This window comes from Pelmatolapia mariae, linkage group LG12 (assembly GCF_036321145.2).
Source record: "Pelmatolapia mariae isolate MD_Pm_ZW linkage group LG12, Pm_UMD_F_2, whole genome shotgun sequence".
Taxonomy (NCBI): Eukaryota; Metazoa; Chordata; class Actinopteri; order Cichliformes; family Cichlidae; genus Pelmatolapia; species Pelmatolapia mariae.
Genome location: NC_086237.1, coordinates 9,112,849 through 9,135,569, shown reverse-complemented (window position 1 = coordinate 9,135,569; position 22,721 = coordinate 9,112,849). Strand labels below are relative to the sequence as shown.

The following is a 22,721-nucleotide window of genomic DNA, read 5'->3' as shown; positions in this document are numbered from 1 at the left end:
GGCTGCCAGAGACTGACGTCAAGTCTCAACTGAACAAATCTTACAAGTCACACTCTCACATTAGCATCACGTTTGCAGCCTCGATGTGACAGCTTGAAGCTTGAATTTAATGCTGGGGGGGAACTTGTGTGAACTCGGCAGGGGATGGGTACATGTTTGGTGGGAGGAGGGGTGCAAAGGTCTATCGCCCAAATTGGATTTGTGATGATGAGGGAGCACTTTGATTGTCACTTGCAGGTATTCATCTGTCATCATCGTTCAGTGCGGCAGTGGGATGGTTTGGCGTCTGGCACGTCTGTCCTCGACCACCTCAATCACAAAAGTAAAAAGGACGAGAACAGAGCTGTGACTAATGTCAGGTTTCACTGATTGATTCTGACTGAGTGTCCGTATGTGAAAGGAGTTATCTGTGCATATATGTGTGTGTGTGTGTTTGCATGTGTGCTTGCAGAAAAGCATGCTCGGGGCACGTGGCACACTGTGAATGCTGTTGGTGTGAAAACAAATCAGCTGTTGGCAAAATGCAGATAAGATACACTTGTGACAGTAAAGAGCGGGAAATATGGCGTCACTCCTTTGCCATCTGTCTTTGTTCTTACTCTGTTGGCCTGAGACTAACCCAATCACGCTGGATTTTGTTGGTTTTCCCCTGTCGCAGTGGGCTAGCTATGATCTGTGGTAACATCCCCACTTTTGAACTGATCTGAAGCTGTCAAGATGCTGTGATTGAAGCCGTCTGTAGACGCTTCCTGATCTGCTGTTTGACACATCACACACCACTGATGTGTCTCAGATCATGTCTTGCACCTAAGGAAATGTCGCAATACCAGTCAAGAATGTTAAAGCCTTCCAGAAGAATAAAGTATCAAAGTGGAAGGAGGAATTCAAAACATTCAAAGACATTTAACCCTCATCCTACTGACTGAGGTCCACGGAGACCCCAGAGGTATATGTTTTGCTGTATCTCTTAGACGTCTTTTTTATTATTTCAACTTTTTTAATGGTTTTGTCAATCAATTCATTTCGAATGATGCCACATCACTGTTTTCTAGTTATGTTTTAATTATTGCTTTGCAAAAATACAAATGCTTTGGAGTCCCAGGGAGACCCCTGTCAAAAGCATCCAATTAAGCAAACTCAGATGCTGTCGGTGCATTTATCCTCTGGGTGGGCAACTTCCCAGGCTGAAAGCTATCAGAATTGTCTGATGTACTTGAGAGGGCATAAAAATCAGAGCCATTACAGACACATTGCAAGCCTTAATCCAAGCAACAATGACACTCCTGGGAGTGAGAAAAGCTCCACCTGCTCATATGACTGTCCAATGCTTAGCTGAAAAATCTACTCCTAAAAGGTGTTACCTTTGCTCCTGAAACAGTTATACAAGAACCTAGCAACTGTTTGGTCTCCCATATGCTGATGTGGATGAGAAAGGATGAAAGGATGCGAGAAACTGTGTGCATTAACTGACTGCAATGTGTGTTTAACTAGTTGTTTTCAGTTTCCAGACCCTGTACAATCATAAGAGATCTCAGGTTGCACTGCCAAGCATAAGTTAGACTCTGTCTTGGTTGGTGGTTCCTCTCTACCACAGCTGCCCTTTGTCATCGATTCTGTTCAAAATCTCTATGGGCAGAATTTCTAGCAGCAACGAAGGTGTGGAGGGTGTTAAGTTTGGTGCTCTCAGGATGTTGTCTGCTTTTTGCCGATGATGTACTTATGTTCACCTGGGGCATTTTGCAGCCAGATGTCATGTGAATTGAAGTAATTAGCACCTCCAAGTCTGAAGCCATGGTCCTAAGCCAGAAAAGGGCTCACTCTGGGCTCTGAAGCAAATCTGGAAACTGGAAAGTGATCCAAATGAGCTTCCTCTGAAAGGTAGGGTAAGCTCAGTCATTTGGGAGGAGCTCAGACTAGAGCTGCTACTCCTCCACAAAAGTAACCAATTAAGATTGTCTGGGCAACCGACCAGAATTTATCCTGGGCACCTCCTAGGTGAGGTTTTTTTTTTTATCTCTGGTCTGGCTGGTTGTGTTTATTTCAGTTATTTTGTATCTGGGTCAAAATGACCCCAACAGAAAATTCTCAAATGCAAAATTAATTCATGCATTTACATTAAGTTGTCATGGTTCTGGGTCGACCCAGTGCATCTAGATTTCTGGACTTTATAGTGTTTGAAAAATTCTGTTGATTCTTGGATTCATTTACCTTAAGGTGAATGTTTGTTTAGGTGATGTTTAGGTGAGCCCCCAGTTTTTAGTTATCTTTAGTTTTTCCTTCCTCCTGTAAGTCAGTCTTGCTTTTATGTCTGTTCCCCTTTTTTATGTCCAGTCTGTCTCTGTCTCTCTCTGTCTGTCTCACTCTTTCAGCTCAGTCATGTCCCTGTCTGGTCTGTGTTCTCCCCAGCCTGTCGTGTCTCCATGTCTGTTTATCCCCATTACCAGTGTCTACTTCACTTGTCTTAGTCTGGGTCTTGCCCCTGTGTGTCTGTGTGTCCTCCCCAGCATCCCCTGTGTGTAGTCAGTTGTCTGGTTGCAATGTCAAGCTTCTGTCTCCGTCTTGTCTCCATGTTGCTGCGTCTCGCTCTCTCTGTCCCTCACTCTCGTGTTCTCCCTCGTGCTGTGTTTACTTCCCGTCTTATTTTGACAATCCATGTGTGCATTATGTTTAGTATTGTTTGCTGTGTTGTTACTCCTGATTTGTTCCTTCAGTGTTCCCAGGTGTTTCCACTTCCCTGATGACCCTGTTATGTACAGTGGCTTGCAAAAGTATTCGGCCCCCTTGAACTTTTCCACATTTTGTCACATTACAGCCACAAAAATGAATAAATTTTATTGGAATTCCACGTGAAAGACCAATACAAAGTGGTGTACACGTGAGAAGTGGAACGAAAATCATACATGATTCCAAACATTTTTTACAAATAAATAACTGCAAAGTGGGGTGTGCGTAATTATTCAGCCCCCTGAGTCAATACTTTGTAGAACCACCTTTTGCTGCAATTACAGCTGCCAGTCTTTTAGGGTATGTCTCTACCAGCTTTGCACATCCAGAGACTGAAATCCTTGCCCATTCTTCTTTGCAAAACAGCTCCAGCTCAGTCAGATTAGATGGACAGCGTTTGTGAACAGCAGTTTTCAGATCTTGCCAAAGATTCTCGATTGGATTTAGATCTGGACTTTGACTGGGCCATTCTAACACATGGATATGTTTTGTTTTAAACCATTCCATTGTTGCCCTGGCTTTATGTTTAGGGTCGTTGTCCTGCTGGAAGGTGAACCTCCGCCCCAGTCTCAAGTCTTTTGCAGACTCCAAGAGGTTTTCTTCCAAGATTGCCCTGTATTTGGCTCCATCCATCTTCCCATCAACTCTGACCAGCTTCCCTGTCCCTGCTGAAGAGAAGCACCCCCAGAGCATGATGCTGCCACCACCATATTTGACAGTGGGGATGGTGTGTTCAGAGTGATGTGCAGTGTTAGTTTTCCGCCACACATAGTGTTTTGCATTTTGGCCAAAAAGTTCCATTTTGGTCTCATCTGACCAGAGCACCTTCTTCCACATGTTTGCGGTGTCCCCCACATGGCTTGTGGCAAACTGCAAATGGGACTTCTTATGGTTTTCTGTTAACAATGGCTTTCTTCTTGCCACTCTTCCATAAAGGCCAACTTTGTGCAGTGCACGACTAATAGTTGTCCTATGGACAGATTCCCCCACCTGAGCTGTAGATCTCTGCAGCTCGTCCAGAGTCACCATGGGCCTCTTGGCTGCATTTCTGATCAGCGCTCTCCTTGTTCGGCCTGTGAGTTTAGGTGGACGGCCTTGTCTTGGTAGGTTTACAGTTGTGCCATACTCCTTCCATTTCTGAATGATCGCTTGAACAGTGCTCCGTGGGATGTTCAAGGCTTGGGAAATCTTTTTGTAGCCTAAGCCTGCTTTAAATTTCTCAATAACTTTATCCCTGACCTGTCTGGTGTGTTCTTTGGACTTCATGGTGTTGTTGCTCCCAATATTCTCTTAGACAACCTCTGAGGCCATCACAGAGCAGCTGTATTTGTACTGACATTAGATTACACACAGGTATATTACAGTTTAGTTTTCTGTTAGCAAAAGTCTTAGTCTCCTTTTGCCTTTTGTTTTCTGTTTTTGTATGAATTCATTGAGCCTTAATAAACAGCTCACTTAAAATTAGTCTAGTCTCCAAGCGTCTGCATTTGGGTCCTCTCTCCAAAACGTGATCAGCGTCAAACAGATCGTGAAACAAGTAGGTTAGATTATTGCATCACTCTATTTGCAAGACTCCCTAAATCATCAGTTAAAAGTGGAAATTCAACCACATTACCCCAGTATTTAAATTACTTCACTGACTCCCACTACAATGTAGAATTACCTTTAAAATGACTTTAATAGTTATGGTTTGCCCCCCCCCCTCCCCCAGTACGTCTCTGACTTGCTCACTGTCAGACCTCTCAGGTCATCAGGTACAGATCTTTTAAGTGTTCCCAGAATCAGATCTAAGTGTATTGAAGGCACTTTCAGTTATTGTGGTCTTGTTCTTTGGAACAAGCTGCCTGCTGACTTTAGATCAATTACATGTGTGTGCATTTAAAAACAGACTAAAAATCGTTCTGGTCACACACTTACACTCAGTAGTTGTTTTTTGTTTTGCTGTAAACCCACACTGTTTTTTAATGTCTTCATTTTCTGTTTTAAGCACATTGAGTTTTCATGTAATGAAATGTGCTATATAAATAAAATTGTCATTGTCAATAATTACATAACTAATGATTCTTGAAGTACAAGTGAGTTTTGCTAGGATTATTTTGCTACTATGATTGCATCTTACAGTAAATAATGCTTGGGGTCCCCAGGATCCCCTGTCATTAGTCCATTTATATATAGTCCATATAAATGTAGTGGTATGATGAGCACTAGAGTGAATTTCTGCAAGGACATTGTTGAATGACAGATTGATTAAACCAATAACACAAAAGATGAGTATGTATAAGTGCTACAAGCCTTTACAGATGACAGCGGAAAGAGAAGGAAAGAGACTTGACTAAGACTTCCAAGCTTCGTTTAAGGTAAAAAAACAAATTACAGAACTTAAAATTCTACAGGGTCAATGCCATAATCCTGTCTGATAACAGACTAGTCTTCCAACTGCATAATTTTCTCAAGTACAGCTGCAGCAATCAGGAAATACAAAATGTGAATAATTTTAATGATGTGAAATTTCTAAGACTATACAACATTTTTTTTTAAGATAGGAGCAACTATTTTCAATATAAAGTGGAGTAATGAGAGAAGTTAGACTTTTTATGTGAGTTTCGTAAACCAAGATTATCTTTTCTTTGTCATGCGTTCAGATTAGCACATTTATATCAGCTCAGTGTGAGAGTCTTAACTGTAGGGCCATTTTAACGACTGTAGAATTGCCCAGGTGACTGCTGGTCTAACTAATATCTCCATGGATTCAGTTTCAATTCAATTCAACTTTTTATTGTAAGGTAGAGACCCTACAATTAACAAAACTTTCATTTGACTCCAAATGTATTGATATGAGGCTGCAGAATTCACGGGTGTGGTAGAATGTTTTTAAAAAGCAAAACAGCTGAGTATCAACTTTTGGAGCAGTCTATATATGACTCGCAGTCACCGCTCTAATTCATCCCAAAGGTGTTCTATCAGGTTGAGGTCTTTCAAGTTCTTCTACACCAAGCTCACGCATTTATATCTTAATGACCCAGTCATAGTGGAACAGGAAGGGACCATTACCAATCTGTTCCCACAAAGTTGGGAGCATAAAATTGTACAAAATGTCTTGGTATACTAAAAATTAAGAGTTTCTTTCACTGGAACTAAGGGGTCAGGCCCAACTCCTGAATTCTAAACCCATTCTTTCACAAATGTCTGTAGAAGCAGGGTTAGGTGCTTGATTTTACACACCAGCAGCCATGAAGGTGATTGGAACCTGAATTCATTTGGATGGGTGAGTGAATACTTTTGGCAGCATAGTATAGGACAGTATACTGAATATCTCTTGGTACTGGACTGTTGGTTAGACAAAATTAGATGAAAATGAAAAATAGAATTTATTATTATTTTTAAATATGATGCCAAACGATTCAGGAAATAAGCTTCAGAGTTAAAATAATTGTAGGTGGCAACCCAGCACTTAAATCTCACCACAATTTATAGGGTTGCTCAAATCTTCACCCTCTTAAGTAGTTAAAGATAGTCTGCATCTGAGTGAAAGTCTCCACACGTGAGACTTAAATTGCTTATGACAGGGTTTTTGTGGGGAGGGAAACGTTCTTTTGTGCAACCTTCACTGTTTGGAGGTTAGAGTGTTGTATAGCAACTAAACCCCAGCTGGCATTACCATAGCTGCAAACTCATCACCTTTCAGATGTATGCATTTTTTTAAAAATGTTACCCACGTAAACTGTGGATGAAAATTTCATTCAAGGGTGAAAATCCGGTGCTTTGCACCACGGTCTAATTAAGGGATTAATTAATGCCCTATTCACTATACTTTGTGAATGTATAATCATGTTTTTACTGCTCAAAAAAACAATAAACAAATAGGATTTAGTCTCTCTATTTTTTGGACTTGGTCTATTTTCCTTTAGCCGGCAAAATAACATTTCAAACATGCTTGGTGCAATTTGAAACACATCAATTTGTCAACTGTAACTCCTCCTCCTCATGGCAGATGGCAAATAATCTTGTTTGCGATGTGGGTGAAATAGGCTCTGGGTATGTGCTTAAGACACGTCAAAAATTGTTTTGTTACCTTTCCTGATGTGCTGTTAAAACACTCACATTATGCTTCTGAATGAAGTGACGGAAGGTCACAAGGATCTATTGTGATAAAAAGCATTGGATTAATTTTTAGAAGTTATTTCTAGCTGATGTTAAAATTCAGGAGTGATTCTCAGCCAAGGCTAAAGACTAAAGGTTGAGGTGAAAAGTATTTTCTAGGAGCATTTTCATTGCTAGGAAAGGTCTGCCAGCAGAATGCTAATGTAGGTGGTATTTTCAGGTAGCAAGTTTTATCCACCTTCTCTCCAACATGACTAAATGCTGTGACCTTGGACATGGACTTACTTTTGGTGGAGGGGGTTGTTATTTCTGCTCATTCCTAAGGAACAAGACACTCTCTTTTTGCCTTTGTTGTTACAAGTTGGTGATGTAAGACTTGTTAATGGCTAAATTCAAAATTAGGTGGTTTTTAAAGGGTCAGTGATGCTGCAGATTGAGAAAGCAAAAAAGTAACATGTCTTTCAAATACTTATCTTCTGTGTATAAGAGCTAATAGAGTTATGCACTGATGGACCACAAAAATAAAACCATGGTGGTAAAATGAACATCGTCTGCTTGGAAATCTTGGGTCATGGCATTCATGTGGATGTTGCTTTAAAATACACCACACACCTAAACACTGATGAAGACCAATCACACCCTAGAGCTGCAACAGCGCTGCCCGATAGCCGGAGCATTTCCACCAGAGTAATGTGCATGCCACACTGCAAAATCTGCTTAGGAAGAGAGAAACATGAAGAAGACCCCAAGGCAACTTCCCATACATCATGCACCCACTGAATGCTGAGAAATGTCCGGCACACAGCTCCAAAAGATTCCAAGTATCGTCTACCAATTTACTGGTGCCGTGATGTAGTTTTTATATTTATTTAGCACCAAGTGTGAATGTGGGCATCTTCATGTGTAAACCATTGTATGTAACAAAGGTCTTAGAAGAGATGCAAAACATAAAGAATGACATTGCATGTTTGTTTTTTCCATTTGTGTTTTTTCATATTTCTTTTCATACGTTGTGCTGTGTCAAAGAAAACAGAATCCTGCAATTTTTCTTTTTCTGTTTTTTGTTTTCAACTAGAAAAATGGAAAAAAAAAGAAAAGAAAAATGGCTCTGTCACACAAGTGTTTGTGTTGCATGAGGCTTCCTGTTGATCCAGAATCCCGGTCTGTGATTGACTTTGTGCCGGAGCATGGAAAACACACAGCAGAGATGTGGCGCTAACAAACAGGAGCCCAGGGGACATGCTAAAGTCTGGCATCTGCTCGGCAGGCTGGGAATTCATAAACCAAATCCAGAATGCATTTTAAAGCCAGCTGCCGCTGATGTCGGCAGCATGGCAGAAGGTTGGTCAGGAGGTAGTCAGTCACGAGGCTCGCTATGCTCTGTTCAGCTCTGTCTTCCTTTACTCAAGCCTCTCTCAGGAGGACGGAGAGCTTGATTTCCCTCATGTTCACTGATGAGATTTCAATGATTAAAACGCTATAGGTTGCTGAAAGATAATCAAGTCAAACGAGATTTTTAGAAAAGAATGATTGGTGAACGTTTGAATGGGAGTGATTACAGTACGGCACACTATGTCTGACTCTATTAAAAGAACAAGAAGAGCATCCATCAAGTTGCTACAGAGTGTTTAAAACACTGCTGTATTGTTTCTCTGTGGTAATGAATGTGCAATCACTCGTATCTGAAAGAGCACATGTTGCGGTCCCTGCTGCCTCAGAGAGCGCAGGCAACAACCACACACAAGATGTTCATTGTGAATGTGGGCCACGGCCTACAGTGCAATCTGCACTCTCCTAACAGAGTGGAAAATATTCATCTTTGTGTTTAAAGGTATAAATACATAGCTCAAGTGTTGGTGGACATTTGGAAAAAGACTGAAATTTCAATTTGAGAGTCCTGGAAATTAAGTCAGCAAATACAACACAACATATAAAATCACTTAACAGTGGCACGAGGCGAGACTAAAAAAAATAATTAAGCCATTTGCAGAGCTTAACTTTGTTTGTTTTGTTGTTGTCTACATAGACAGAAATTCACATTTAACAGTTACTGTTACATGTGCACTCAGCAACCTTCATGTTCTATAGGATTGTAGCTAGAATGCAACCAGCTGGCAGCCAGTTGACTCGAGTCCCTTGGAGTTGTGCTCATAGACAAAGACTCATTCAGACCGACAGCAACATGTCAGAAATCTGTCTGGATTTGTAAATTAGACAGCAATTATTTGCAAACATTGCACAATTTCTAGCAGATAGAAATCAGCCAAGTCTGTTATGTACGGATTTGTTTGTATTGATTTGGAAGTGAAAGTAGAAAACCCAAGTGACAACTGCTGATGAACATCAGGACAGAGAACTAGCAGGAGGTTTGCGCAGCTCAAAGATTATGCTTCACTAAACACACCAGTGGAAACAGCATATACTACAAGACCTGAAAAAAAGTTTTGTGTCTGTGTGTGTGTGTGTGTGTGTGTGTGTGTCTCTTTGTTGGGGTGAGGGGGGCTCTTTCTCAGAGTAAGATTGATTGCATGGAAGTCTATTTATTTCATCAAGGCAAGTGTCAGACCTAAAAACACCTTTAAAAAAATCAGTGATCCTTTAAATCTGCACTAACCTGAAAATTTCTGGCCACCTATGGGCAGGGCGTAACATATGACTGATGTCATAACGCCTTTCAAAGTTGACACTACTAAAAGTTTTTTGTGCACTCCAAAATAAGGTGGCAATTTTCACTTTTTAAAGTCTCTACAAGCACATAAAGGAAATGTGACTGTTAGACGGCTAAATCCATCACTTGCTAACTCGGAGTGCTTGCCTTTAGATTACTATAAGTAGCTGCCTGCCTGTTGAGAGTGAACAGAAACAGTAAAATTGTGGATCATGTAACCAAATTTAAAAAAAGGTAAAAACATGTAAAGGGAAATGCTACTAAGAAACAAACCTGCATGAATGTACTGGGTTTACATATAGAAATGAGCAATATGTGTAATAAACCCTTCATTGGTGGAGTTGTAAGTATGTCTTGTAAATATATTTCCGTGAGATGCTGGCATTGCAGCTACAACCCATTTCAAATGTTCCATATATAAACATTTTACCTGACACATTCTTTTTGTACATTAAAAAATAAAATAACCTGCAATAAATGAGAGATCAAATAAAACGGGGAACTACCTCAAAGCATAGGGGAGTGCAGCCATACATCCAAAGGTTCCACTTTAGCAGCTGTTTTTAAATACACCAGTCCAGCACTAAATTAGTTTTGCCCTGGGAATTAGCAGTTTATAATGTCAGGTTTAGTGCAAGGAAGCTAAACCCTAGTCAGGCCTTTATTACTGGCCTCTTGCAGATAAATTAGACCCTGGAAGATGGAAAGCACAATCATGATTCAGCCTTTGCTGGATAAACAGAAAGGGCGCACCTGAAAGGCATGTGGCGTGTCGTCCACACAGTACACCCGCAAGGTGTAGCTCATGGAGCCAACCTCCATGGTTCCGAACACAGCCAGCTTCAGCCTCTTGATGGCAGCCTGCGTCAGGGGCTCACCCACGAGGGCGTAAGAACCTGGCTGGTCCAGCAGCAAGTGGCAGCTTGTCGAGTCCATCAGGCAATAACATGAGGTGGATTCCTCCTCCACTGACATCACTTCCTGTCACAGAAAAAGAGGTGAAACACATGAAGACATTATCTTTAATCAATTCACATCTAGATGTTAACAAATGTAATTCAGTCAGGAGAAGCTTTAGCCCATCAGCATTAATTTATATTTGGCAGCATGCCACTGTCCAGCGTTTCACACGTATACCTATAGAATAAAGGTGATGAGAGGATAGTTTTTTACACTTCCAGTAGAAACACAATGACTAATGACTGATTAAATTAGATGTGGAACTTAAGGACGAAATGGTGTGGTGGTAGATTGCAAAGAGGCTTGCAGACTAAAGCAGCTTAAAATCTTCATCTGTTTGCCTGTTGGATGTGTAGAAGAGTGTTAGGTGAGCCATCGGTTGATGTGGCTCATGAGCTTGACTTTTGTGCTCGACTTCGCCTAATTCATGTAACCCTGACCTCAAAGCATTAGATCATGGGTGTCCAACTCCAGGCCTCGTGTCCTGCAGGTTTTAGATGTGTCCTTGATCCATCACAGCTGATTTAAATGGCTAAATTACCTCTGCAACATTTCTTGAAGTTCTCCAGAGGCCTAATAAACTAATAATTTGATTCAGGTGTATTGACCCAGTGTGATATCTAAAACCTGCAGGACACCGGCTCTTGAGGCCTGGAGTTGGCCACCCCTGCATTAGATACTAAAATGGTGTATTTTATCATCTTTACTCATATGATTGGAGCAGAATTGGCTGAAATGATTGGCCTCCTAGGCCTCGCCCTTGGGCACTAACAAGGAAGGTCAAGGTCAAATTATTAGCCAACCTAGGTACTCATGTCGCCCAAGTCTAGCCTAGTTTTCAGGTTTGAAGACGATCCATAAACAGTTGGGGGTAATGTAGGTACGTTTTTACTGATTTTCATATTTGGTGTGACCTTGATTTTGACATTGACCTGATTTTCACCAAACACTGGTATTTACCATCACACAAAATTTGAAAATGATATGTTGTACACTGTGGACACTACACTGCTAATAAACAGACAGACAGATACTCCCTCCTTTCAGAGGGATAATAGGAATAATAGTATAGTCTTTAACAGATTTTCGTTGTTACTCATCTGATAAATCTTAATGTCTTTAATGTCTTAATCTTAATGTCTAATGTCACTCCTGAGAGTGAGATATAACACAAGAAACGACAGATGTGATCATGTAGGAAAAAGCCAGTTAATCGCAAACTGTCAGTCAGTTTTTATTATGCTGTTTTAAAATGTTTTAGGAAATACTGCATTTCTGAACAGAACTGCACTCATCAATAACTGAGAGCAAAATCTGTGATACCACTGTGATCCATAGTCCAAATTATTACAAGCCTTTGACACATTGCTTTTTACACACAGATCTTCTGAGTCCTATCCTGGCCATTTGTGGCCACTTTGCTTTTCGCTTTTCAACCATTTTTGTTCTGTTATTGCAAATGGAATGAAACTTCCCAAAGGTGTGTATTTTTTTCAGATTTTTTAATTTTCAACATCAGCTCCTTAATAATGTCAATAATATTCACTATACACTAAATTGTTCCTCTTGGCTCTATCGTGGCCATTTGTGGCCAATTGAAACCCATTATAACCACCTTTTTTGATTCCTTGTTACTGACAGTACTATATCATGCGATTTAGGTAAAACTGCTTTCATTCTAAACTCAACACATGAAAATTGTAGTTTTTAATGTTTTTTACCAAATTACATCATTTACCCATTTTTGGCCAAGCAAGCAATTTCATGTAATATTCTGAGTTTCTAGTAGCGGCCTTTGATGGCCTACCACACTCCAATGGACCAAAATAATGAAACAATTTTGACATAGGTTTGATCTTAAGGATCTAATAGTTTGTGTTTGTGCATGACATTGCAGTACAAACATGTATTTGCAAGATAGACTGGAATAAATTCAAACATTACATAGGCTGCAGTGAATTTCTGTGGATGCAGGATATTGAGCTTTGAGGTTCCCAGTCAAACTTAGCTTTGAAGCACATGTTAAAAGCACTTTTACTCTTGTATTTTTCATCAAAAGATACCATACCCAAAATATCAACTCTAGAAACAAAAACAAAAACAAAAAAAACCCCAATCACAGGACATTTTGCAGATTTCAAACCTGCAGCTGCAGCTGGAGCGCAAACAACAACAAACACTATTTGTAAACGTGTCCTGGAGTTTATGCAGGTGCAGACAGAGCTACTGCTGTAAGTAAGCCTAACAGCTTCCAGATCATTTATTCTGGCAATATGGCAATTAGATCATCACTGCTTCAAGCACTGCCTATATGATCTGGTCAGAGAGCAAGGACAGCAAGCAGTCCTCTGCCCTTGAAGAAAATACATCTGCCCAAGATGAAGAAACCTCCTCTCCAGAAGATGAGGGGACAATCTTCAAAGAGGCTGACTGCATCACCACTGATGTTGAGCTCTAGCCAGTGCCCAAATCCTCTTCTTTGGGGGAGGATTGGGGTTGGGGGGCATGGAGGTGGAGCCCCCCCCCCCCCCCCCCCCCCCCCCCCCCCCAAAAAAAAAAAGAAAAAAAAGAAATAGGAGCATTTTCTGAGACCGAGGAGCCGGCGACTCAGTGGATCCGCCATGAAAGGAAAACCATGTGGGTCCCACTACTGAAGAGAGACTGCACCACAATCCAGTACCCACTGGTATCAAACTAGGGGTCACCCTGTATGCAGTTTCCTGCATTAGCAGCCTGAGATCTACTTTTGACTTTTTTATAACAAAGGAGATCTTTTAGCTGCTGTGCACCCTTACAAACCTGCACGTGAGGCCAAGGTGTGAGGATTGGAGGATTATAGATGAAGTGGAGATAAAACCTACACCAGAATAAAGCAATACATAGCATGTTGGATGAAAACACTGGAAGTTCTCAGGAAGTAAAAAAGGCATGGGGTTCAGACTCCAACTGACGGAGGAGCTCCGAGGACAACGTCTTTCCTTCGGTCACATTGGCAGAGGAACTCCTCAGATGAAAACCGGCACAGGGGAAACAACCCAGAGCTTCCTCCTCAGTTCCTCCAGTTGCAACAGAGGAAGATTTTGTTGTCTGTCTTTGGCTTCACCAAAACTACCACAGCAATATCCCACATGCCAAAGCAACGGAGGAATATGCTTCTTTTGACAGCAACACACAAGGAACCAGCAGTCGGTGATGGGGAATAAAGGATGCGTGAAAGGAACGGAACAGCAGCCCCTTGAACCAGGTGTAGAAAGTGTGCCTACAAAAACCACTCTAATGTGGTTAGTACATCTTGCTGCTAATGAGGATGCACACAGAAGCACACAGATACTGGAATATAAATTTTGATCATTTTATTGGTGATTGCAGGGATTATTTGGTCATTAAATTGCCTTTCTGGCCACTAACACACCATGTGTGACATTGCTTTTGGCCATTCATCCCCCCCCCCCCTCCCCCCCCAAAAAAGAAAGAAAGAATAAATAAATAAAGTAAAAATAAATCATTGTAACAGTTACTGTTACTGACCTGCAATGGTGATAAAAAAACATATTAGGTTTCACCATTTATATGCTAAAAGATGTGAACTTTATTACTATTTTTACTATAATAATATATAATCTGACTGGTATTCAAAGGGTATAATATCAGAATTTGAATTATATTTTGGTTTTTATGACTAGAAGCGGTGCCAATTTAAAAAATCAAGTCAATGAAAGTAGAAAAATGTTTTAATATATATGAATTTTATAGCATTTTGTAAATGTAAACAGGGGGTGGCCATTTTTGGCCACGAACAAACTGAGAGGGATTTTTTTTGTTTTTCTCTCACTGCACAAAAAAACAAAGATGCATAAAACTCATTGATACTTTTAATTATTGCTATGCATCTAACCTCCATCATGGTTAGAAAATAAATCAGTTTGCATGTATTATTTAGAAAAAAAATGGGGATTTTATGCTTTTATCCCTATGTAAATCATTAAAATTATGTGCTCTAACTGGTATTTAAAGGGTTAAATTTCAGAATTTTAATGAAATTTTGATTTTCATGAACAGCCCTGATGCTAATCTAAAAAATCATGTAAAAAAAACTGGACATTTTTTTTAATATATATTTAATATACATTTATAGCATTTTGTAAATGTAAACAAGGGGTGGCCATTTTTGGCCACGAACAGTCTGAGAGGGAGTTTTTATGTTTTTGCTCTCTCTGCACTAAAATAACAATGCATTATAATCAATGTTGATGTGAATCAATTATATGCCCCAGACTCTACTATTAATAACACAAGAAATTTCAGTAGCAATGCAATTATATAAAATTGCGAGATTTGAGGTTGTCGTCCAGCTGGTGCAGTGGACAAACAAACGGGTGTTTAAAGGGTTAAAAAATAAAAAAGTAATAATTATTTTATATTTATGGAAAGAACTGAAGTTACTTAAAAGCTTTATGCAAAAAAAAATGGCAAAAAACCAAAAATAATAAAAATTACAGGTCTAATCTGTAGGTGGCCACTTTTGGCCACGAACAAGCTGAAAGGGTAGTGATTTTGAACAACCCCAGAGGGTTAAACTACCATACATAAATTCTAAGAGTAAGCATATACTTGAAAAAACAAGTTGGATTTAGGGCATCTCTTTAGGCCTAACCTGTAAACTCATTTAGCTAAAAATCTAATGTAAATATTTCATAATTTCTGTGTTGAGCTGCTCCACCACAGAGGTCCCTGCACTGGGAGAAAGGCTGTACCTCTTATTAAAACACAAAAATCAAATCAAAGCTCTGAAAGTGCTGTACACATTATAGGACAGTAAACAATAAAAAAGCAGGCAGAAAACAGGATAAAAGCTAGAAAAATAAACATAAAAAAACAAAAACAAAAGACGGAATTATCTAAAAAAATTGAAAACATGCATATGAGATTACCTAAGTTCACAATTCATGTTTTACACACTGAGCTATTTTCTGTTGATTAGAAGTGTAACAATAAATTTGGTTCAAAATGACCATGTAGCCAATGTCGTCATCACAAGATGACATGACTCAAGAATACTTGCGCAGGTCCTGTGGTTGTAAACCAAGGTAAATTTTGCATGGCTTTAAAAATAAATAAACACACCTTAAACTTAATTCTATATGTGGCAGGAAATGCAGGGAACCATGAGGTTATATTTCTCTTTTAAAAACATCTACTGTCACTTTTTCATGTTGCCTGTTGCCACAATCTTTTCATAAAGTCTCATAAATAGGTTCATATTCATCATTTTGACACATTTTCAAACTCATTACTGTGCAGTATGTCCTCTATGCACAGTATAACCCTAAAGGGTTATCATGCACATACTTCCATTTGCAATTTGTATTACAAGTCATTACATACAACACAATTTGCAGTTTCTATACTATTACAGCCTTTTTTTCCCCCAGGAAGTGTTTATTGCATATTTCAAGTCAATTTAGTTAACAGACACAAAAAAAGAAGAAACAAGAAAATAAACAGCTCGCAGACTGCAGGGCTCCAATTTTCACTTATTTATTGCTCACAGAAAGTTACAGCTTTCTGGGAGCAATAAATAATTATTTGCTCATTTCTTCACACAGCACCTGTTTTGGGTTGGTTGTCACGTGATTCAATCACCTGATTAAAAGTTACAAAACTTTAGAACAGCTTCCAATAAAGGATTAGGGTTAGGCAGAATTTATCTTACACGCTTTTCGAGGCTGTTCCACTGCGATACTTATTGCAGCAGAGTGAGTCGCTGAGGTAAATATTCATGCCGAGAGCTGCTGAGAGACATCGCGGTAAGAAAACTCTGCAAATGAACTTCTGTATACAGTAGAATGTATTATGGATTCTAGTCCACTGCTGTTGAATAATGATGTACGTAGGTAACATAATGCAGGTTTAAATCACAAAGCAAAAACCCACACAGGTTGTAACCAGTCTCGGGAGAGTGTACAAAACCATTTCTGACATAACAGATGATGTTAGTACATAGCGGGACGCAAAATAGTCATCATAAACAATGCTGAGTGTTTTATTTATGAGGCAGCAACAGCAACTGGAAAGCACTTTATTTTTTCCAGCTTTTTTCTATTTTCTCCAAACCTCACTCGAAGGGAACATACTTGAAGACAAACTGTGAATGGTATATGATTAGCAAAGATTTGTGTAAACCTACTCCCCAGACAAAAGGAATCAGAATAATCCAGGCAGGAGAAGGCCAAGAGCCTCAAAATTCACCTTCAGATATCGTCTTTTGATTATTTATCCAAACCATCTCACAATTATTGTCACGCAGTAAGCTGCAGCAGACAGAATCCATGAAATCCGTGTGATTAGACAGTTTAATGAGGAGCTGTGAGACCAAACAGTGTACCAAAACACAGCCTGAGGAGCACAACTTATTCCTCCTCAAATAATCAAGTTAACTGCAACATGCCAATTAGAAGCCATGTTACCAGCAAACATGTCTTACAAAACAGCAAACCTCCACGCATTTATTTAAACACCAGCATTAACCCTAACTACATAAGTGTACAACCTATTGGTCAATATACATGTTTTGACCTACTGTGTATGATGGTCTTGGAGCAACTTGGAAATAAACTTCAGGTTCAGAGTCTCTTTTTCACCTTGGAAACAGGAGTGTGTCTCAACACAAAGTAGTTTCACAACAGCACAGCAGCTGCTCTGTGGAGCTGCTTAATGAGAGTTCTTCTGAAATGGGCCCGATGCTGAGCATAAAACATTTGCAATGTATCCATTAATGTACTATAAAGATCAGAGGATCTCTTTGATACACAAGGGAACTTAAAGTCATGAATCTCTGGTGAGTTCAAAATGAAGATTAGAAATAATGACATCCCCAGGAAGTGTAAGCCATGGTGAATTTAGAAAGACATTTTTTTAGGGTAGAGTGATTTTTTGTTGTTGTTGCTAAAATTAAAAGAAAAAAGAAAGGAAATGAAGATAAACTAACCAATGGACCTTCCATTTAGTAATGATGCTGAAACCTAACTAAATAGTTTTTTCTGCTTAAAATTTCTCATTTAGTGGTTAGAGCAGGGGTCCCCAATCCCAGTCCACGAGGGCCGGTGTCCCTGCAGGTTTTAGATGTGTCCTTGATCCATCACAGCTGATATAAATGGATAAATTACCTTCTCAACGTCTTGAAGTTCTCCAGAGGCCTGGTAATGAACTAATCATGTGATTCAGGTGTGTTGACTCAGGGTGAGATCTAAAACCTGCAGGGACACCGGCCCTCGTGGACTGGGATTGGGGACCCCTGGGTTAGAGCTTTAATCTAACAGCGTGCAAAAGTAAAAAGTGAGTGAAAAATGAAACAAAGCATCAAGGAATGAGGAGACAAAAATCAAAGACAGGAACTAACTTATGTAAATGAAATTAAAGCGTAAAAGTGGCGAAAAAGACAAAGACAGGAAGTACTGCACACAAAGGAAGTAAAAACAAAACATGAAAAAGAAATGAAAACATAAAGAAACAAAACAACAAAGAAAAAGAACAGACACTAAACATAAACATAAATATCACAGATATGGGGAAAATGTGATCAATTCCAAAACCTGACAGATTTCGTTTACCCTGAGCCAAGATGAACCAAAGAAAAACTTTGGTCTACAAGATCTATCGTTAGAAAGTCTTAACAAGATTTCTGTAGAATGAACCTCAATAAAGACGATTAACAACTGTCTCTTAGCCTGCCTGCCAATGAACCAATCTCTTAATGCCTTTATCTCCTGTTGGAGGCTGTGACCAACTGAGGCTGGTTGTTGTTCTTGAAACTTTAGTAGGGGACCTCACATCTGACCAGAAACCCCTTAGAATGACCAAATACTATTTTAAAATTAGTTTGATCAAAGTTTGGTTTAAAGTAAAAAAAAAAAAAAAAATCTACTGTCGGGGCAGACCTGCTTATTATAAATATCTCTGTTAAGAGTTATGACTCAGAGAAACCGTGCATGTTCTTAAAGCAAACTGGTTTATCTGATTTTAAAATGCACCTAGCCTCCATCAGCTGTGAGTCACAGCCTCTGCTGTCACTGTTACTGCTGACTGTGTTGTGACCAGGGCAGTTCAGCAGGCTGGAATATAATATCTGAGTTCCAGTTATTTTTAGAACATTCCCTCTGTACTCGTTTCTTCAACTCTCCTTCATCCTGCTGAGGAGGCTCTCCACTGTTTGGGAGCCTCTATTATACAGTATCCTGAGTTGATATGCAGAACGTTTTGTAAGTGAACAAAAATCTGAAATCTCAGTTTATCTTGAGGATTTGATCTTAAGGACCTTCTCTTTTCTTGTTAAAAGCTAAATGGGAATTGAGGCTCAAGCTGGATGAATGCTGGTAGAGAGACACTCTGCTCAGGGTCAGTTTCACCAGAGAGATGGTGCTCATCCAATCCCAAAATGCGCTTCATAAAATTCTCCAATAGGATTCTCAACACCCAAAGCCAATCAAAACCAAAATGGAAAATGCATAAGTAATTCTGTTACATGACTATTCTGCACAGCTGAGGTCAATGACAGTTTCAAATGTGTGAGCTTCATTGGTTTGAGAGAGGTTTTTAAACTTTTTGGTGCAAATTTACCAAACTTTTAGAGTTTTATCCATCGTATCACTGGCTCCTATGGACAATGTGAGCATTGAAATTAAAGTTGTGGATCTTTTCAGATTGCTTAAGAACTCCTTTAGGAGCTTGAACAGAATAACTGCCTGGCTGCCAAGTGGCAGGAATTGGTTCTAAAAGGACTTTGTGTCCATTTGTGTCCATACAGTGAGTTAGTTTTAAACTCTTTACACACCAAATTTGTGTGAATATTTTCCACTTAACAATTCTTAATGAAGTGGTTCACAGTTTCACAGGACAAATTTGTAGCATTTATTTTTTTGAATCAAGCTTTATTTTTCACGTGTATATAAACAGATCTGACCAATCAGACCACTGCATTTGACAGCAAGTGCTCTTGTAACTCAAAACATACAGCGGTACTGAATATAGAATGATATGGAAATACTGCACTGACATCCTGAATTATGTACTAAAGCCATTGTGATAATTCAGCTCCTGGCTTAAACCATGAACTTCTCCCTGCTCCTGCCTTCTCATGACAGTTGGATGAACCTTAGAAATTCTTCCTTTTCCCGTTTAGAAACATCTGGATCAGCTCATCATCACTTGATGTCAACTTTTTTCAGGATGAGGATGAATTTCTCACTAAAACACAACGCTTTGCATCCAAACAGTTCAGAATTTTTTGCAGACAACGCGTTCAGTGCCAGGTCTGTATTCGGATTAAAAATAGTCTCCAGTTGAAGATGATTCCTACATCAGTTGCTCGTTCTCTACCCAAAAAACCAGACACAGATTTTTCTCTTGACCAAAGCTTAAATCTTTTTCGATATCTTCCTTTGACATATTCTCTGAAGTCTTTGGCATTTCCCTAATCCCGTGCTCTTTCCATGCAATCTTTGGAGTTTCTCCTGTTGAAGGTATGTTTACCAAATATCAGGCTGGCTTCGTGGTATTCGGTACCCTTATAGAAGAACGCTGCATGTCATCCTAAGCCCTGGCACAACTTCCTGCTTAAAAGACTTAATATATTTTACCCTCGTAGGACTTAAGAATATGACCCTGAGGACATGGATGCAGTCTGCAAGGGTGAATCTAATATGCTTTGGATTAATTTGGCATTACATGTTGATTTTGGACTGAAATGAACAAGAACACCATCCATGTCCTTCATATGGAACACCAGAATGTGCACATGCAAACCATATTCCAAATCAGTGAATAATAAATTTCTCTTGGCCAGGTCAGAGTCCAGGCTCAGATATTCTGAGGCACCGTGCTCCTCAAACAGATTTAAATGTTACTACTTCAGCTACATTCCTGTCAGGTGCCTGGGACTCCTGTGATTATGTTTATGCATTTTGCACTTATGCTTCCTGCATGCTCATAAGCAAAACTTAACACAGTGCAATATGGCATTGAATAACATTATAGCGTGGCTGGGAGTGTTGAGGAGTCTTCTGTGAGTCATGTGCATTTTAATGACAGCCGAAATGAGGGTATTTTAATGGCACCGGGCATTTGCAGGTATTATGCTTGTTCAAACTCCTCTCCCTCTCTCTTTAGGTTAGGCCTCAGTGGTGGATCATTATTTCCAACCAAGAAGCTCTAAGGATCTCTGCGCCCTTTTAATATTAGAGTGAAATCTCAAAGCGACACGAATCGTGTATTCATTCGTTTCCCCTCTATTCTTCCCCTCCGTCTCATTCAAAACACTTGCACATCTTGAGAAATTGCCCTCTTACACTGAAAAGATTTTTTTCTTGCACAATTGCAAACTTAAAAAAGGCAAGGTTAGGTAAACATGAATTTGAACTCAAAGGGAAGGGAGTTTAAAACCCCCCACACATACTAAACTGTGAGCAAACAAAAAGAGCCCTTCAGAACGGCATTAATCTCTGACTGAGTGACCCAGGAGAGCTGACATGGTTTCTAATCTGCAGCAGCATCTGGTGGCATCTCAGAAAGAGATTATAAAGGTGGATACGGGCAAGGATATAACAAATGAGGGAAGTGAGGTCAAACTAACACTTGTTTTCTGTAATTTGGCATTGACTTGTGTACGATTTCTGTTGGTGTGATAACTGCAGAGAAGGACCCTGAATTAGTGAGTGAGGCAGCCACCTTTGCACCTTTGAGGATCACTCGGGTGACTTAAAGTAGATAAGAGTGACCTGCACTTCATAGCCATTTTATTCTCTCATTTATGTAAGAAAGTAACAGAATACATGCGTTACATTGTGATTTAAATAGAGTGTGGTAATCAGCAGGTGAGTTGATAAAGTGTATTAGTAGATTTGGAAAAACAAAACCAATTACAAGACTGGGAATTTCCATCCATCCATCCATTCTCTTTCACTTATTGATGCAGGGTGACGAGAGCAGGGATGGGGTGTGTGGGGATGACTGGAAACTATTCCAGCTTGACAATCAGTGAAACAAATTTCTTTTCCAAGGCATACAGAAAAAAAGATTGTTTTGCTTCTTTGGATATTTTACATCTGTACAAAGATGATGTGTCTGTTAGGTGGTTAGTTAGGCTAAAGATGCAGAGGCCTGAGGGGTTAAACGGACTGCAACTTAAGAAACCAGCAACAAATAGAAAAATCATACAAAAGCACACAAAACACAACAGAAGTTGAATAAAACACCATGGAAATAGAAGAAAATGCAACAAAAGGTGAAAAAAAACCCCACGAGTGTTTCTGGGGGACGCAATAACTTGGCGGACCAACTTTGGAAGTGACAGAAACCAAAACATGAGAAGGATTGTACTGAGACATGCTGAATTCAGTTTCACATTCATAAAGATTTATATAACAATGCAGAAAAATGTTTGTTATTAGCTGTTTACTGTTAGCTTGTCACTTTTGAGCTATTCCGTCCTTTTACTATCTTCCCAAAAACCCTTTAGTTTTGTGATTTTTCTCCTTTCATTTCTTGAAGTTTTTTTTCTATTTCTGTTGTGTTTTATTAAACTTCCACTGTTTGTATGCATTGTGCATTTGCTGGTGTTTTCTTAAGTTGCAGAGCATTTGGCCTCTCAGGGGCACCGTATACAGAACCCAAGCTACCAGGAATTACTTTCTTACATGTGTAGATTTTTTAAATTTATTTAGCTGTGCTGTTGATATAAATGTGTGTCACCACAAGCAGAGGAAGAACAGCAAACCACATAGAATGTCACTGAAGTGACAGCAGGCAAAATAAACTTTAGCAACTAAGAACCAGATTTACTAAATAGAGCTAAAAGTGTTTTAGCGTGATCTCCAAATAGCCTTCGTAGATATGGTTGGTTTCACGGCTTATTCACAAAAGTTGCACTGTTTACAATATCAATTGCAAAACGTAAGAAATGGTTTTTGTTTGGCTTAACTGAAGCAATTATGGGTAAATTGCATGTTGTAAAGGTTTGCAAATCAGGTTGCACGCTTAATTTAAATCTCTTCTCCTCAATATAAAGGGTACATCAATAAGAGTGACCCAATTTTAAAAGATTATTTTTTAAGTAATGGACACAGCAGCTTGCAGTAAATTTTAAAATACATGGCTGAAGCTAAAGTTTTCCATACAAAACAAGTGCTCAATTTGCCCCCTCTCCAGATGCACGACACATGTCCATACAACAGTCAAACTCATCCCATACTTTGACGAACATGTTCATGGTTGC

The 22,721-nt window shown here is 39.5% G+C and overlaps 1 protein-coding gene across 4 annotated transcripts in view; it reads right to left on the bottom strand.

The window, feature by feature from the left end:
• Positions 1–22,721, bottom strand: part of unc5db (unc-5 netrin receptor Db) — a 276,359-nt gene that overhangs the window by 20,033 nt on the left and 233,605 nt on the right. For all 4 annotated transcript variants that reach the window (XR_010095284.1, XM_063489657.1, XM_063489659.1 and 1 more), the window contains one exon: positions 10,247–10,474. Coding sequence is in view for 3 of the 4 variants with exons in the window: in XM_063489657.1 (XP_063345727.1) it covers positions 10,247–10,474 (228 nt within the window). In the remaining variant the exon portion in view is untranslated. The remainder of the gene's footprint in view (positions 1–10,246; positions 10,475–22,721) is intronic.